A 17,549-nucleotide genomic window follows, 5' to 3' on the forward strand; every position below is an offset into this window, starting at 1 on the left:
TACGGATAAGAGAATTCGTATTATTCAAATTTTCACGGCAGATACAGGTTAAAAAAAAGTGCAGTTAATTGTGTAATAATCCTAAATCCTGAAATGTTCAAAAGACGGAAATCAACTAATTGTCCGCAATCAGATATGAAAAAGTTACAGTCAATGGTATCAAGTTTTGACCGTAAATCAACAATTTTATCGTTAGATTGAAAACTGTACGCCATCAGATACCTATGTCTGATGAAATATTCCATTTTACTAAAAAAAAGTAAAAACAGCACATGATATTTGTAACAAATCGATTAAGGTTTATTGTTATCATTACTTTTCTCTTCTATTCGCATTCATTATCAAATACATAATAATATATTATACACAATGTTTTAAACAAACACTTTTCATAATATTCACATTGATGAACAAGTGTTGCTGAAATGAAAAATACTTGTCAGTTGTTCCACGTTTTCATAAATTGGATTCATTTCCCAATGATTGTCAAACATCGTTGTATGACAATCATTGGCGTTCTTAATCACCATTCATCATCAGTCGATTTCTATCAATTATTGTATCATATTATTATTAAAAGATTGACGATATCTCTTAGTTTGTAATATATCTATACATACCTATGTTAGGGGGGTACACATAGTGATCTCGGTTGGTTTGTTCCACGTACAAAAATTTCCAAGTGATGGCATTATAATATTTATATGAGCTACGTATCGGTGTTTCGTTTCTTTCGTTCCTTACCACTTTATTGTACATTATTTATACAGCCATTTTCAGTGCCTCCCTGTACTCTATATTCTAAATTATTATCGTTATTATTTCTATCATCGTTATTGTTATTATTATTAATAATATTATTATAACGGCTAGGATATCCATCAATACCATTATATGAATTGGTATAGTAAAACCAGTGAATCGCCTAAGATACATACAAAACTTGACAATTCCGGATAACTTACTATTATTAAAAATTCTATAAGTAAGGACTGTTATTTTTAATTCACGGTCGGATCCTGTTGTATATTTCGATGGTAATAATTTGCTTTAACTAGAATAAAATTATTTCGAAAAATTTGTTTTACCTACGGAATTGTTTATCATTTTTTCTCTCGTTTTTGCGATGCATACGTATCACCTAGGATATTACTGATATCAGCCGTTTTGCACAAGACCTTAAGTTTCTTAACTAAGTGTCAAAAATTCAAGATCACTAATGCCACAAATTTGTTCGCTTACTAGTTGCACTTTCTCATAGATGCGCGACAAAGGTAACACAGAACAAAGGAAAGAGAAGATAATTATTAATAAGAATGCGTGATAATTGTTTTCGTCGTCTGTGCACATGTATTGATTCAGCAAGAGCAACTAGTAACTCGGATTATTTAATAGAAACATTATTGATAGTAAGAAATCTTCGCCCGATACCTTGACGGCTTGATAATCTTATAAGTTCTATCTATGACGGTCACAATGATGCACGCTCGAATACCTTGAAGATTTTTTAGTGTTTTATTTTAATCCGAGTTTGTCTATTTAGTTCTTTTAGTTTATCATTCTCGAGGATTTGTAATGTTGAAGTCGATATCTTACCCTATCTCACAGAATATCAAGTTCGCCAGTAACTCGAATTATTACGTATTATGTATTTTATGTTCACTAGACGGTATAGTTATGTATAATAATAAAGTAGTGGTAGTAGTAGTAGGCAATTAAAACTTGAGCTTAGAGTTATGTCTTCGTCCAATCTTCTGAAGTAGGTTTACTAAGCCTAAGCTTTCACTCGGACTCCAGACGCTTGACTTATTATACTAGATATATTGCCGGTCCACAACATATTTTTCGTAAGATTCGTATCTTTTCATGTTTTGGTCTCTTTTTTTCTTTCTTTCTTTTGCTCATTGTTTCGTTACGAGAGGATTGCATCGCACTGGCGCGAAAAAAGGAACAGTCGAGTCAGATAATGTTCGGATAAATTCGTCATTTCAATGTACTTTCGGTAGTTCAGGAAATCGTGAAACAATACGAGTTTCAACGCTTGCAAAGAATGAGTGACAGCAAGAAAGAAAAAAATTGTCGGAAGTGAGAGGTGAAAGAAATCCGGTTCGTTATCAAGTATTCTAATGCAAATGACTTTTTATACACCTTTCTATCTACGCTACTTGTGTCTCGTCGAGTTTTACAGCTCGGCATTGGTAGATACCGTAGCATCGATATTGATTTATTTGAAAACAATAAATTTAAGGACAGACGGAGAGGGGAAAATAAACAGAAAAATAGAAGATAGTTAAAAATAAAAGTAAAACAAAAATAAAACATGTATCTCGCATTCAAAATTGGACAGGTATAGCTTTGTTGCTTTGGCGTACATTCATTCAACGATAAAAAAAATCACAGAGACCGAATCAAATCGCAGGTAGGAGCGCCGAATGCTACGCGACAAGTCGAGGTAAATGCACTGTCCATCTAAGGTAGGGGTTCAACCCCTTGTCCAAGTGCTATTGCGTCCTGATTAGAATAGCATGTTCGCGAACATCGCGATCAACGTCTTGTCTCAAGTGTTTCAATTTCGTTTTCACAGCCTCCGCTTGTTCCGGTCCACCCTGCCATTCGGCTGCAAATTAAAAGGGAAACAAATTTTTTTATTGTCGTTCTTTTCTTTCATTATTAAGTAAATACCTGGCTTTACTTAAAAATTGCATTGAAATATTTATCACGACTCACGTCCTCGGGTGGCAACGTTTCTTGCTAACGTTCTAGCGACCGCTAGCCGGACGTTTGGTACAGTGTCCCACGAGAGGTCGATCAGATGAGGTAGCATCTCCTTGGAAAATCTATCGGCGGTAATTGCACCGTTTGTTATCAACTGAGAGCACAAAATTCCGTACGTTTGCCTTCGCGTCCATTTGACCGAACGCGGTAACATGTGGCCAAGTTCCTGCACCAATGCTGTGACAAGAGCTTCGTCGACCGACAGGTGGGAAATTATCTGCGTTACCTAACGGAATCGTGAAAGAGAATGTTATAAGGTTGTACGTATTCTTGTTTCCCAAGATTATATTACTGCCTATGACGTATGAGCTGAGGGTTATACTCGACTAAAATTACGGTATATTACTTAAATCTTACCAAGGCTAAGGCGACTGTTCGAACGGCTGCGATTTTATCGACAAGTAGATGAAGCGAGAGAGGTGCAATGTACTTGGAAACATCGTACGGATTGAACAGAGTGACGGCTTCGAGTAGCTGGTTAGCGAGCTCCTCCCTGAATCGCCAGTTCCATTCGGCATCGGTGACCAAAAAATTGTTGAGTCTTGGTAAGTATTGGCATCTCTCGGAGGGTCTGAGAACCTTAAGAAACGTGGCCAAGTGTTTAAGCGCCCCTATCCTAACTTCGTCCAAGTCTTTAATGAACCCGTCATAGATCGGTACCAAGTCTCTCGCGGCCAAATCCTCACCGAGTATTAACGCAATCTCGTGAATACTGGACGCTAAGGTGAGCCTGACTTTCCATGGGAGCGCGCTTGCCAGCGAAAGATAGGCATCCTTCAAAAGTGGCCAGTTATGCTTTTCCAGGGTGAGGGCAACGGCCGGGAAACTGAAGGCACAGTGCTGCAGTATTTCCGAGTCAGTCTGGACAACCTGCGTCGTTTCGGTCATAGAAACGAAGTAATCGATGAGAACCTGAGGCACTACGCACTGGTAGTTGTCACCTGCCGCGTTGCACTTGTTACCAGAGTTTCCGTTCGCGTTTTGGTTGATGTTTTTGCGCTCGTCGTAAGCGTCCCGCACATCAATTGTATCGTTTAGCAATTGCGAGCTATTTTCTACGCTTACAGAACCACTCACATCGTCATCCGCATTGTTTACACTGTCATTGGAAACGGGCTGATTTTCCTTTTTTTTGTCCAAACTAGGGGCCTCTTCCTTTGCGTTACCATTCTCCGAATTCGTGGGTCTGCCAGCCTCGACAAGGTCCGAATCCAACGGCATATCCGGGGAAATGTAATAGAATAGAAAGGGGTTGAACTTGTCCGTGTCGTCACTAGATCCGGATTCCTCTGTGACAGTACTTTCCGATGCGGGCTTGAAACCGTCCTCATCCTTATCCCGATTTCGCGATCCCACCATACTCACAGGTGAAAATTCAACTTCAAATTTATCGTTGTATTCATCGTACTTCCTGCTCAAACAACCAAATGAAGAGGTTTCGCAGAAGTTTAACGTGCGAGGATTTGAGTACGACAATCTATAAGCGAAAAAAAAAAAGAGCTATTCTTAGGAAATTTCACAATACCAATAAGACCTTGACTACATCTTTCACGATAACTCGTAACTTTCACTCACAATCAGAATATATTGATTCCAGCTAAATGTAAATACCACATACTTGTTGTATCTCAGCTCCATGCCTTGTTGATTGGTAAAGACAACCTCGCCGTACTGGTTGTATGCCAATGCTGTAAATTGCTGGGCAAAAGTAGAGATGAACGGCCCAAGTGTCTGAAACGCAGACAAGCGGACCCACTTTGACACATCGCCGAGAAGGGCAGCGAACACAGGCGCCAAAGTATGCTGTCGATGATGGAGAGAGACGCAGCACGAAACGGACATTATAACTTCAGCACATGCTTTTCTGACCCCCCACACATCGTCCGTGCATAGATCTATGAACCTTGGAAGCTGAAAGATAAAACAAATATGATAGTTAGAGATTAGAGGAACAAAGTAGGGAATTTCTGATTCACTACGGATGAATGATATCGGTTGAAGAAAGTATCTACCGCCACACTAACCAGTATCGTTTCGATGGACTCTTTACTAACGGCTGCACAAAAATCAGCTAGATTAGCAGCGCAGACTTTTCTTACATAGAAAATATCATCTGAGCATAGCTTTGCGAATCTGTCGAGGAACAATCTCTCCGTAAGTTCTCTTCCGACGAGTGGAGCCATCTTGCACATGAGCTGGAGATTGAAATAAAAACAAGGCTTTAAGTATGCGTAGAATTCGATTTGGAAAGCAACCATAATATACAGCAAATTTTGTTAAACAATAATTTACGCCCTATGAAATAAAAAAATCAACTCTCTGTGACCAATAAAGGGTGTAGGACCACAACATTGCATTACACTTTCTGTCACACTCTTTCTACTTTAGTTCTCACTCACTGCTCTTACTTTTTGTCTTTATCACACGACAGTGTCCCACGTTGAAATTTCACGACCGTACCGTTCCGCTCATCAAAGCTGGCTGTGATATGATTTTCATAAGGTCACATCACAACCACTCTGATGGGAGGAACAATGAGCCAGGCCAGACAAGCGTTACGAACGGAGTAAGGTCCTGGTTTCTTCGTGTCGGTATTTGTCGAATTTGTATCTCAAAAGAAGAGTGTTCAGTGTCGCACCGCTCATCAAAGCTGGCTGTGATATGACCTCTGATAATTAGCATACAACAGCCACTTTGTGAGCAGCACGAACACTCCGACGAACTTTGGATGATATCCGTCATCTTCAACGTAGGTGTATATACTTATACGTACATATATATGTACAGATTTATTCATTGTACCCAAGTATTTTACGTTTCTAGGACGATAAGAAGGGCAATCCAACTCGTCAAAAATGGCTGTGATATGAATCTTTAACAACACGTCACAACCATTTTGACGATTGGATCACTGTTCAAAATAATCAGGCACCGTAAGAGCATCCTTGAGGAAAATTGGACCAATTTTTGTGATATTAATCTTCCTTGACCGAGTAGCAATCCAATTTTGAGGCATCCGTAGGTAACGCGATGTGTAAGATTGTAATCAAAATAATTGAAATTAAACAATTTATTAATATCCTACACTGATAACAGTATACATATTGAGGTATGAATATATTATTAATAATTAGTAGTTTGATTGACGACTGATTTTGTGGGCCAAGCTCATCAAAGTGGCTGTGATATGAGTTAAAACATTCCACAACCAATTTGATGTATCGGACCACAAAAAAGTGTTTGCGTGTTTGTCTTTAAAATAACACACACGTAATGAACCTTTACTTCCTCTCGTGCGGCAAAAATCTGCAGCAATAGGTGAAATCGGACACAATTTTGCTCATCAAAGCTGGCTGTGATAGTCGATCTCTATGACAAACCAACTTTGATGGTAAAAGCATGCCGGGCTTTTCCTTGAACAACCTCTTTCTCTCTCACTTTCTCTCTCTCTTTCTCTCTCACTTTCTCTCTCTCTTTCTCTCTCTCTCCCTCTCTCCCTCTCTCCCTCTCTCCCTCTCTCCCTCTCTCCCTCTCTCCTTTTCTCCCTCTCTCCCTCTCCCTCTCCCTCTCCCTCTCCCTCTCTCTCTCTCTCTCTCTCTCTCTCGTGCTTTCGTGCTCTCTTTTCTTTCACTTTTTTCCCTCACTTTCTCACTCTCTCTCTGTCTCCCCCCATTCTCTCCCTCCCACTCTCGCTAGCTCTCTGTCGTACTCTCTCGCCCCCACCCCACCCCTTCTCGCTCTCTCTCTCTCTCTCCCTGTCCTACTCTTTTTACCTGTCTCTCTCACTCTCTCTCGCTCTTTTTATCACCCACGCTGTTTCAAAGTTTCACATCAAAACCAAATATCATCATCACAGAGCAATCACCCATAGTTACCAACAACGGCAATACTGTTGCACATTCTCTATATTTTCTGCATCTGCATATAACTGCGCGCTTGTGCACTGGAACATTCAACAATCTGATTTTAAAAATCGAAAAATATATATATACGTATATAAATGTATATATAAGTATATAAGTATATAAGTATATAAATATATAAATATATATACATACACACACACACACACACACACACATATATGGATATACCTAGATATGTCAAGACAAGAACGTAATATAGTTGAGCAACATTTAACCGTGCAACAAAGATCGTTCAACGAGTCACGAATCATTTTATTCAATAATTTTTCATCTACGAAAAGAAAGTCGATTGATCGTATGGGGCAAACGCCACATGAAAGACAAGGTAGTGAGACGCAGGTGCGAGATGAACATCTCACTACCCATGTCTTTCATGCAGAATCCGCCGTGTTAGGCAGCTTCGATGGGCGTAGCGCCGGGGGAGGAGGGATGGTGTGTGTGTGGGGGGGAGGGAGGGGTGCATACAAAATAAACCGTATGGTAAAAAATTACCACCTATATACATGTACATACATACATACATACATACATATATATATATATATATATATATATATATATACACGCAGTTGCACGATAATCGTAGTGTAATGGTAATTCAGACTTACGGCTATCGCTCCCGTGTGAATTTCGACCGATGGATCGTTGACGAACGAGAGTTCCAAAACAACTGGACAAATTAGCTCCTCAATCGGTTCCTTTTCCAACAGTCCTCGTTCCATTAGTACCAAAAGAGCGGCCTGTGCAGTTTTCCTAACCTGGTAATAAACAACAATACCCACATTACCACAAGTTTACTTTCACCAGTCGTTTAAAGACGGATGGTAAATTTGAAATCGGGTAAAAATTGAGAATGATGTCGTACCATATTTCTTATAATTTCAATATTTTCAGAAGCCTGTTGTAACAAAAACGTGACTAAATTCATCTTCGTCGGTTAGTCTGGTTTTGGGTAATCTCAATGCTTTTCTCAAATATTTCTCGATACTGTTTTAGCCAATCGCTTATACGTGCAATAGTTGTGCATGTATTATTGGATGCGCGAACGAATTTCGAATTATAGAGAAATACGTTATACGCGTATATAATATTTGTTAATATACATACTGCGAACAAATACGAGAGTGAGAGATAGAGAGATAGAGAGAGAGAGAGAGAGAGAGAAAGAGAGAGAGAGAGAGAGAAAGAGAGAGAGAGAGAGAGAAAGAGAGAGAGAAGAGAAGAGAAGAGAGAGAGAAGAGGGAGGGAGGTGGGAGTAGGTAGAGTATCGTACGAGTAGGATATTGAACCTCATGCTCGTGCTCGTCCGCAGTGTTCCGAATTAATAACCGTCGACGAGAAGCTAATAATTAAGAGACTCCAATTTGCATATTAATAATCCTCAATCCTCATCCCGTTGCACCAGCTTTGACCGACTCCGCGTCTTTATAAAGATCTTTTAAAGATTATTGCCCATTTTTCATACACCTAATTGGACATACGTATACATATACATACATCGAGCTATAAGTTGCCCACCTGTTGAATGTATGTATACCGGGAGTCAGAATTCAGACCTAATCTCGTCATGCCAAAGTTTCAATTCCAATGGGGAAACGAGCGTTCCGCAATTAACTAACGTCATCACGTATATGTATACAATAGTCAGAATAATTCAAAGAGACATTGTGACGTCGCGAGCTTTGTATTCACACACACACACACGATGGTATAAAAATTGAACAAATGTGAAATATTTACCCTCGTGACGTGACGTGGACGATACGATACGATTCGTTCCGATTCGTTAAGACGGCAAGAACGCGAAACCCTGACGTAATAATGTATAATTAAAATCGATTGAAAATAAGCGAACCTGGTTGTCGTCGTCTCGGAGGTACTTGATGACAATTCCCAGTAGATGTTGAGGAAGTACATGCCGAAACCGGTTGGGAGCCTCCTCGCATATCATCGCGACGTGGGGCACCTGCTCCACGAGTTCCGACCTCACCGTAGCTTCTGCACAGAAATGAATGAAAGAAGAATTATGGTACAGGTATATCGCACGTTATCTATACGGACAACGAGGATGGGCGTTGCGCGATGGGAGGGGGAGCCGTCTGCGACACTCAAAGGTCGTCTGCACGATCAGCGTGTGCAGGACGAAAATTAATTACAAATTATCGAAGACTAATACCGTATGCCGATACCGTCCTGGGACACCGTTGCTCGAGGAGTTCATCGACGCATAAAATCGCCTCATCGTTACAATCCACTCACAATCAGCTATAGGAACGAAATCCTGCACGTATAAATATCGCTTCCCTGCACGTGCCGCACCTCCGTTACGTTATAACGCGCGAGCGCATTTCTTTCTTTCTTTCTTTCTTTCTTTCTTTCTTTCTCAGCCTTGGCTCGACGATTAATCGCGAATGTCGATCGTTATTTTTCACCAAGAACAACGAATCGACGACGATATTGTAAGAAAAATCGTTTTCCTTCAACTTCGGCGAATCGTGTCGGAAAACCGACACCTCTGCACACCGCTTGCAACAGCACTTCGGTCAGGATGCGTTGCAACAGCTTCGCTCTGTGCGTACGATACAAGTGTGTCCGTGTGTATAGGGTAGGTACACCCCGCAGGCGGGAGGCACATCTGTTCGGCACAGTTTTTCAAAATACCCTTCGGCCCGGTGTTCGCGGGTTTCGTCGGGGGAACGAGGCGAGGCGACGCGACGCCCCGTTTGCACCCTCTGCTTATATATATACGAAACGTATTTACCACCTATAACTCTGGTTTTGACTTTGGAACATGCGACGCGTACCGAAATGTTGCGTTCTCTTCATCGCCTACGCCCACGCCTGTGAAACTGTAATAACGTAGGTATGTAATATACATATCGGTATTCGGCACGCATGTACGTGACAAGAGTGAAGGACGTAGAACGAAGAGTGAACGATTGCAAAAATCGGTTATCGAAAATTTCGAATTCAAACAGTTATTATTTTGCATAGTTCAGAATCTAAACACGTATCCCCCCCTTCCCGCCTCTCTATACAAATTTGATATCATTTCTATTTCTATTTCATACCTTGAAGAAATAACAAAAAACGCGAGAATATCGATATACATGTATGTACGTATATATATATACATTAAGATACAGAGGCTGCAATTAATTGATTGCAGTTGGTGAGTAAATAGTAAGCGATATTCAATATCGTACACCGATTCATCGAATGACTTGCCGTGCATTCCCTGAACAATACACAAATGTTATCTTATACGTACACGTGTATATAATACATGTGCATCACCGCGTTACATCGATGAGACAACAAAAAGCAAAACGACCAAATCTCTTCTCACTCCAAAAGAGCGCCAAAACCGCGGACGACAGATATTTAAAACCACTCGACGCGACGATGGACTTTTACACGCGAGGAACGTAACATAAATGTAAATAAATACAGAAAGATCTTTTCAATAAATACGTTGATTTCCATACCCGTAACGAGAAATAAATGAAAGGAAAATTTTGAAACGCGCTCAGCTCAACGCGATGCGTTCGCGACGAGCGCGTGGGCGCGACTGAAGTCGACGTAGAGTGCATACGGCGCAACGGGATCGCGTCATCGTCATCGTCATCGTCATCGTCATGAGGATCCTCATCGGGCACCTTTCCTTCGATGCTATGCAGCAGCGTTTCCTTGGCGGGAGGAAGGAAGTCTGTCCCCACCATCGTTGGACGAGGAGAGGAGAGGAGAGGAGAAGAGAGGAGGCTGCGAGAAAGAAGGGACACGTGGTTGGCGGTCCGGATCCAGGAAGGACCAAGAAAACGGCAGCAGCCACGAGCTATCAATCACCGAACGGGGGCGCGTTATCTCAATTCTTCCTCGTCTCTCCTCCTGCTCGACGTTGAAACAGCGCCAGCAGGGCACCTCGAGGAGGGCTTAAAATATCCGCCGCCTTCTCCTACCTCGCAGGTTGCGATAGGTTGCGTTAGGTTAGGGTTGTAGGTACGCAACAACAACATCTTCCAGCCTTGAACCCGATATTTCAACGTAACAGCGCGGAAGGCTTACGAACAACACGGGTATGCAACCAATAAACTGCACAGGCTTTATTTTATACCGTTCACTATAGATTTTCACCCTAGTGAAAACGGGAAGAATAACTCAAAAAGTTACATCGCTTCAGGTTTTTTCTTCAACTCGTGTTTGTAGTTTCATTTGGAGTTACACTTTCGTTTAACTCGAAATCCGGTATGCTATTCTTGATTCGAAAAATCCTATGCAAAAAAGCGATTTCTTGCTTCCATTTAATGTGTATCGGAGCGAGATTCGAGAATAAATACAAATAGGGAAAGAGAAAATTGAAAGCGGAAATCGTGTTCGGAGGATATATATATATATATCAGTTTTGTTAGCTATTCTTTACAAAATGGCGACTGCCACACAGAGTAAAGTTTCGCAATTCAATACTAAGCAAACTTTTGCAACATATTTTTCTACGACACTTAATTCTCACTTCAAAAGCACGAGAAAGTAAACAGACTTTATACTTTTTCACCCCCAACAACAAGTAACCGTACGCGAATGAAATACCCTCAAACTCTCGGATTGTTGGTCTTAATTAAGAAAAGTTGATTAACTAGACAAAAGCAGGATATCAAATATACAACTTGCAGCTGCATTCTCGCTCTGTTTCACCTTTAACGTCGAGTGCTAGAGCGCTACACAGCAAAATTCTACAAATTTACCATCTAAGTATTTCCGTTCTCCTACAATATCGGCAAAATAAATTTCTAACATAGTTTGAAAAAGTTTGATAATCGATTCCATCTCACACACGTTGGGATTGCCGAAAGAATAAATATAACAAAAAAAAAAAAAAATACATGCCACACCTTGTAAAAAAAAGCCTCGAAAATCCGACATCCCCAAAAATTCTATCAACCGTGATTTAATACCTTCCTAACAGGCTTCTAGAGAACGCAGACGAGTCTTCGATACGAGTAAACGTCAGCTGCATCAGCCGTATAAGGTATATAAAGGTTGCTCTTATTTTATTATCCCCCCCCCCCCCCCCCCCCCTCCTACGAGATCCACACAGACTCGCACCGCAGAGATTATTTATAAAAATTCCGGACGAGTAGCACGTGGCGAAGCCAAGCTGCCGATGGGGGGGCGAAGAAGACACGGAGAGACACTGCGAGCGAGGATGTGAAACAGAGGGAGGGGGGGGATCATCTCGCAGGGAGAAACACGCGGGCGGAATTATATATTTTTAGACAAATCTCAAGGATTCGGGGGGCCCGGGACGCGTGCTTCGAGGCGTCAAAGACGGGGGCCCGTGCCTAATATACATATATATATATATATATATACACACATCGACATACAAGGGCTGCGCGTAGTGAGCGAAGTGAGCCAAAGATGCTGGACCGAGACTATTTTGGTAGCGCGTGTAACTACGCCGGCGACCCCCCTTCGACTAAAATTCTTCATCTTCCGATTCCTCCCTCGACACGTGCTCGCGACGTTTTTGCTGTCCTGGCACCCCTCTGTAAGCTGTCGCTTGGTATCAGCCCCCCGACATGCAGCGGGTGCCCCTCGAGTCCCAATCTTTCAACTCGCAAGTCGACGACGTCGAGTTTCAGGACGACGGGCTTTTCTAATTTTCTCACATCTTGTTTGTGACAATATAGAAATGAAAATCAGTCGTCGTCTTGCGTGCGAAATCTGTACAATTTTCAACCATTTTACCAAGTCGCCAATTTCTATATATGCTCACTTTTCTCTTCAACGTTAGAAAAATGGCAGACGGGATGCAAAGGTTTAGAGCCTGCCTTAGACATTTGATCTTAAATAACTTTTGAAAGACTGGATCTTTCGTAAAATGATAAGAGATCTTTTTTGTAGCGCGTTCGATTCTCTACAAAAATACGTTTCGGTCTCATCTGTACGCAGGCGCGTTGACGAGTTACAAGATTCCCAATATTAGAAAATAAAAAAATTTTCTCGTGTTATTTGAATGGGAGATAAAAAAAATCGCGATGACCCACCTCTCTCAACATTAATATTCAGAGCTGAAACTTGGGACGGAATCTTTTTTTTGTCATTTCAATCAATACTTTCGACTTCAATAATAAAAAAAAAAATTAAACCAATTTTTTCGATTCGTTCCAACACGCGTAATTATAAAAGTATCGACGAGAGAATCGTTCTCTCTGCGCGTAACGTATTGCACACAACGTTATGTTTGTTACGCGAAGGTGAAACGAACGTCCCAACATATCCGTGGGAAGCGAAGCTCTATTTCGAGAACGAGAAAGCTCAACGGCCACCTTCCTATTACAATACGCGGTGTTTTAGTATTATAGACGTTGAACGCAATCTCTGCGTAGAGCTCTATGCGATCACAGCTCCGAAGCAGACGCGAAATATAGATTATAGTAATTCCGTTTCTCCGAAACTCGTTGTAGGTAATAACTCTTCTCATACGCGATGCTTTCAGGAGCTCCAAATCTTTAAGCTCCGGATACATAACGTGCCTTAACGTACGAACAATTTATATTTACATAGAGAGAAATAAAAAAAATTCTGTCATCAAGTTTGTACAATTTAAATGTCGTATGAAACGAACATCGTAAGCAAAAATAAAAAAAAAAATAAAAAATGGATACGAGAAAGAGATAACCAAGGTGGCGACAATTTTTTCTTAAAAAAAATTCCCCTACTTTTCCCGTAAAAAAAAATTCAAAATCCCTTCGACTCATTCTCACGAAACTTGGGTAACGTAGGACAGCTTTTGTAACCAAAAGCTCCAGAATTTGTGCACATTGAATATATAAATATGGATTTAAAAAAACACGTAGTGTTGTTTCCTTTTGCACAAGTAATTAGAAATTGAACGATACAATTTCCGAAAGTTGGATATTAAAAAAAAAATACGTTCTTTCTTACGGTCCATCATAATTTCCTGACTTCTCCCTGTCTGTCCGCCACTTTGGATAATATCTCTTTCCTCTTTTTTCTCTTTTGACGAGACAAAATAGTGATCGAGATCACAATCGTTTGCAATAATTTCTAATAATATCATCGAATTAAATTGCGGCATTAATTTCGGATTAACAATAAATATCTTTGGCGACACTTGAATTCGTCATCATATTCGGTACAACACTGAGAAAAATTTCATTCGTTACGGTACCTAGAAAAATTCAGTAAAACAGGTATCGTTAAAAAAAAAAAAAAAACTTCGTATATTGTTGAAATAACGAAAAACAAGGTCCGCCTAACCATTTTGCGCTATCGTCGATCCTTTTTTGATAATCGCAACGCAAAATCAGTTTCTTCGGTTTACTCTACTTTTTTAGCCAAACGAGTCTTTAACGTCAATTTATCGTTGCACGAGCGGTAAATTTTCGCAGCGGCTACAAAAAAGAAAAAAAAAAAATATGAAAGAATAGTAAAGAATACCAGACTTTCCGGTAACAGCTAAAAAAAAAAAGAAACTAATTTTCATTTTCTATCTAGAACTATATTTTTCGATTGCGATAAAAAAAATGAAAATAGTCGAAAGACTCGGCGGTAACCGGAACTAAAAAATTTCTCTCCGTGAAATAATGAAATCCAAATTATACGTTAATCGTGTCGTTTGTCAAAAGGCTCTTTAAAGGCAGCAGGTAATATACGTGTGTGTGTGTGTGTGTAAGATTATGGCTGCCCCCCTCCTCCTGCGGCTCGGCCGCTGCTCCCGAAACCCCACGTTGGACACATCCGGTGTGGCACGTGCGCGACCGGAAGTATAGCGCAGCCTGTCGTCACCTCCCTCCCTCCGACCCTCCGACACGTTACACGCGTTATAGTTAGTTAGTCCTGCACGTCCTGCACGTCCTGCGGAGTCGCGATGTCGCAAAGAAGCCGCCGTCGCCGCGTCTTGTGCGATTAATTAATGGGCCAAATCGCCGGCACTCGTTGTATTATATATATAAATATATATATATATATCCATATATATCCATATATATAAATGCACAAGTTTTATTTATAGATCAATATTGTAAATACAAATAGTTTTCGTCTTCGTACCAACAGCATATGAAATATTGGTATAATTTAATACCATTTAATTTCATTGTTTACAAACTTGGAGAATAAATATTGTACAAATCGAACTTCAGTTTAGAAACAATTGGCCAAACGGTTTTAGTTATCAATTGTTCCGTACACTGAGCGACAATTCAGCGCAGAAGTTCTCGTCATTTCATATTACATATGCGGTATATTTCAAAATTCCAACCAATGTTAATTACAATCCGACAATTAATCGCGGTCGTTATATCATACTGTTTATATACAAATAAAACGTTACAACAATTGTTACCTGTACAGATACGAAATGACGGGATACGCGTAATAGTTAAGATATGACGATTTGTTTCATAATCGCGACCCTTTAAGATGGATAATTCTTCAATTTTCCAACTTCCGCAATATCGGACATCGAGTATAACATCTTTGCATAAAAATTCGGATTGCGACTTGTTTTTTTCTCGATTACATTTCCCTGCGTACGATTTCTATTTCTACGTCCATTTCGCGGTGAAATTACGATTTAAACCCGCGAGATACGAAATGTCTGCGTGTGTGTGTGTGTGTGTGTGCATATGTACGTAGTGTAATACACAAGCGCGTGCTGCAGGCCGGAAAGTTATAATTCAGAACGTTTTTATACTCCGGATGTCTTCTTCCCTTCCTTGCGACCGCTGTAACAACATCCGGAGTGCAATAGGGAAAGGAACTCTACTGCTATCCTTAGCAGCGCTGCATTATACATACCACAGCTTACAGAGAGCGACGACGATGCAAAAAAAAAAAAGTAGTTGAGTTTAGCCAAGTCGAGTTGTGACCGCGGCTTATCGCCATCGCACGAGATCCGAAGAGTTGCAATTTTCCCAATCATTTGTAACATCCTTCTCCCGACACACCGCGTTCGTTCCAATTATTTCCGATCGCCGATTACAATCGATAACCGCATCCGCGCTTTTTCAACACAACGATCCAACCGCGAGATTATTTTCCTCTCTCATCTTTTTCGAAGTAAGAATAACAATATCCTGGGATACAACGTACACCTAAACGTGTGAATCTATCTATTATATCATATATACCCAGGTACGTAATACCTTCACCGCTATCGATACCGCGGCTCTGTTGCGTAATTAGGTAATAGGTAGGGTAGGTAGGTAGGTCGGTACATACGTGTTCGTATTGATTTGTGGTAAATTGCAACTTTTATTTTTTATTCTATTTTATTTTTTTATTCATTTAGTGAAACTTTAACGGATTCTATACTTCCTCGGTACCGCGCGTATTCCTACAGAGGTATATATGTATAATATTGAGCGCCGAAGTACGTTTTACTACGCGACACTTATCACACGTACACGCATGCGTACATGTGTACTATAAATTTCGTGTCACATGATACGCAAAAGCATCGTTGTCGGTATTGAATAACCAAGGGACGCATGCGGGCGTCTTTCGCGATAGGTGTAAAATAATAAAATAATAAAATAATAAAATAATATAGGTAAAACATCAACGTATATAGAAGTGACAAGTTCGACAGAAAAATGGAAATCCGTACCTGGATCGGCGGCAATTTTTCCTATGGGAATCATAATCTCTTCGATTGGTAATTGGATCCCGGTGTCGACCGCATTTCGGAATATATCGACGAGTACACGCCCAACCATTTGCCTGTAACAAAAAACGCAGAAGCGCGTCGTTAGTAAAGAAGAAAGAAAAAAAAATAAAAATCCACGCGACATTTCATTCCTTGTCGCAAACAAATCATTCAAACCATAATGACCAAATATTTTATACACCCTGATTAATAGTTTACGCGAACGAACCTGCGTCTGAGATATTAATTATATATAAATATATCGTTAGATATTACAACGTGTAAAATTGTATGTATACATAAATATAACATACGGGTAAATAAATAATAATATCAAAAAAAAAAAAAAAAAAGAAAAACTCAATTCGCTATAAGAAAGTAAATAAAAATAAAACAAACCCTAATACGCAACGGTTGTACGTGTAATAATTATTACATTCACGAGCCGTCGACTCGGCGCAAAGCACCCGCCTAGGGGCGCCGCCCTGGCGGCGGTTTCGAGTACTTTAACCGTACACAAGACCGGAAGTACAAAGTTAAGTATCTCGTCTAACGAACCGGAAGCGGCAAGCTCGTTTAACGGGGAACCCTTCGTACAAACTTCTGTACAGCCTGTACAGCGAGGTAAGTGCTCGAGTTGTATAGAAGAAAAATTTTATATCCTATACGTCGAAACAAAACAATAAACAAAACATACGAGTACGTGCATACATGGATACGACGTGCAACGATATGAAAATCTTGAAAATTATTTATACATACATTCGCGGTCGCGAATTACAATTATAATAATTTGCAGATATATTTCTATGGCAGAAAAAGGACGATACGAATTATTGTATTACGTAATTGTCCAAATATTGCATCATTATTATTGTTAGGCATTACGCGATCTGCAGCAGCTCGTACTTTATCTTATCTTGAATATTATTTGAACAAATTTACTAACGACGCAAGTACAAGTACGTAGGTAAAAAGCGACACGCGTGTGGAGATTCGTACGAGTTTCAATTTTTTTTTTTTTTTTTTTTTATCTTCACCGCAAATTGATCTTATAATCGACGGTATTAATCGTGCAATTACAGGTTCGATTCGTCCGAATTTTTTCATCCTTCATTACAAAACGATTATTTTTCTAATATCTGAGTTAATACACTGTGTGCAAAAATTAC

The 17,549-nt window shown here is 40.1% G+C and overlaps 1 protein-coding gene across 6 annotated transcripts in view; it reads right to left on the reverse strand.

Annotated features, from left to right (window-relative positions):
* Nucleotides 1-278: 278 nt before the first annotated feature.
* LOC124175343 (serine/threonine-protein phosphatase 4 regulatory subunit 1-like) overlaps nt 279-17,549 on the reverse strand; it is a 133,368-nt gene continuing 116,097 nt past the window's right edge. For all 6 annotated transcript variants that reach the window (XM_046555481.1, XM_046555482.1, XM_046555486.1 and 3 more), the window contains 8 exons: nt 16,339-16,451; nt 8,557-8,699; nt 7,310-7,459; nt 4,800-4,970; nt 4,394-4,686; nt 3,133-4,252; nt 2,728-3,001; nt 279-2,617 (listed from right to left, as the gene is read on the reverse strand). In XM_046555481.1, the coding sequence (XP_046411437.1) occupies nt 2,502-2,617; nt 2,728-3,001; nt 3,133-4,252; nt 4,394-4,686; nt 4,800-4,970; nt 7,310-7,459; nt 8,557-8,699; nt 16,339-16,451 (2,380 nt within the window). In that variant the 3' untranslated portion in view covers nt 279-2,501. The remainder of the gene's footprint in view (nt 2,618-2,727; nt 3,002-3,132; nt 4,253-4,393; nt 4,687-4,799; nt 4,971-7,309; nt 7,460-8,556; nt 8,700-16,338; nt 16,452-17,549) is intronic.

This window comes from Neodiprion fabricii, chromosome 2 (genome assembly GCF_021155785.1).
Source record: "Neodiprion fabricii isolate iyNeoFabr1 chromosome 2, iyNeoFabr1.1, whole genome shotgun sequence".
NCBI lineage: Eukaryota > Metazoa > Arthropoda > Insecta > Hymenoptera > Diprionidae > Neodiprion > Neodiprion fabricii.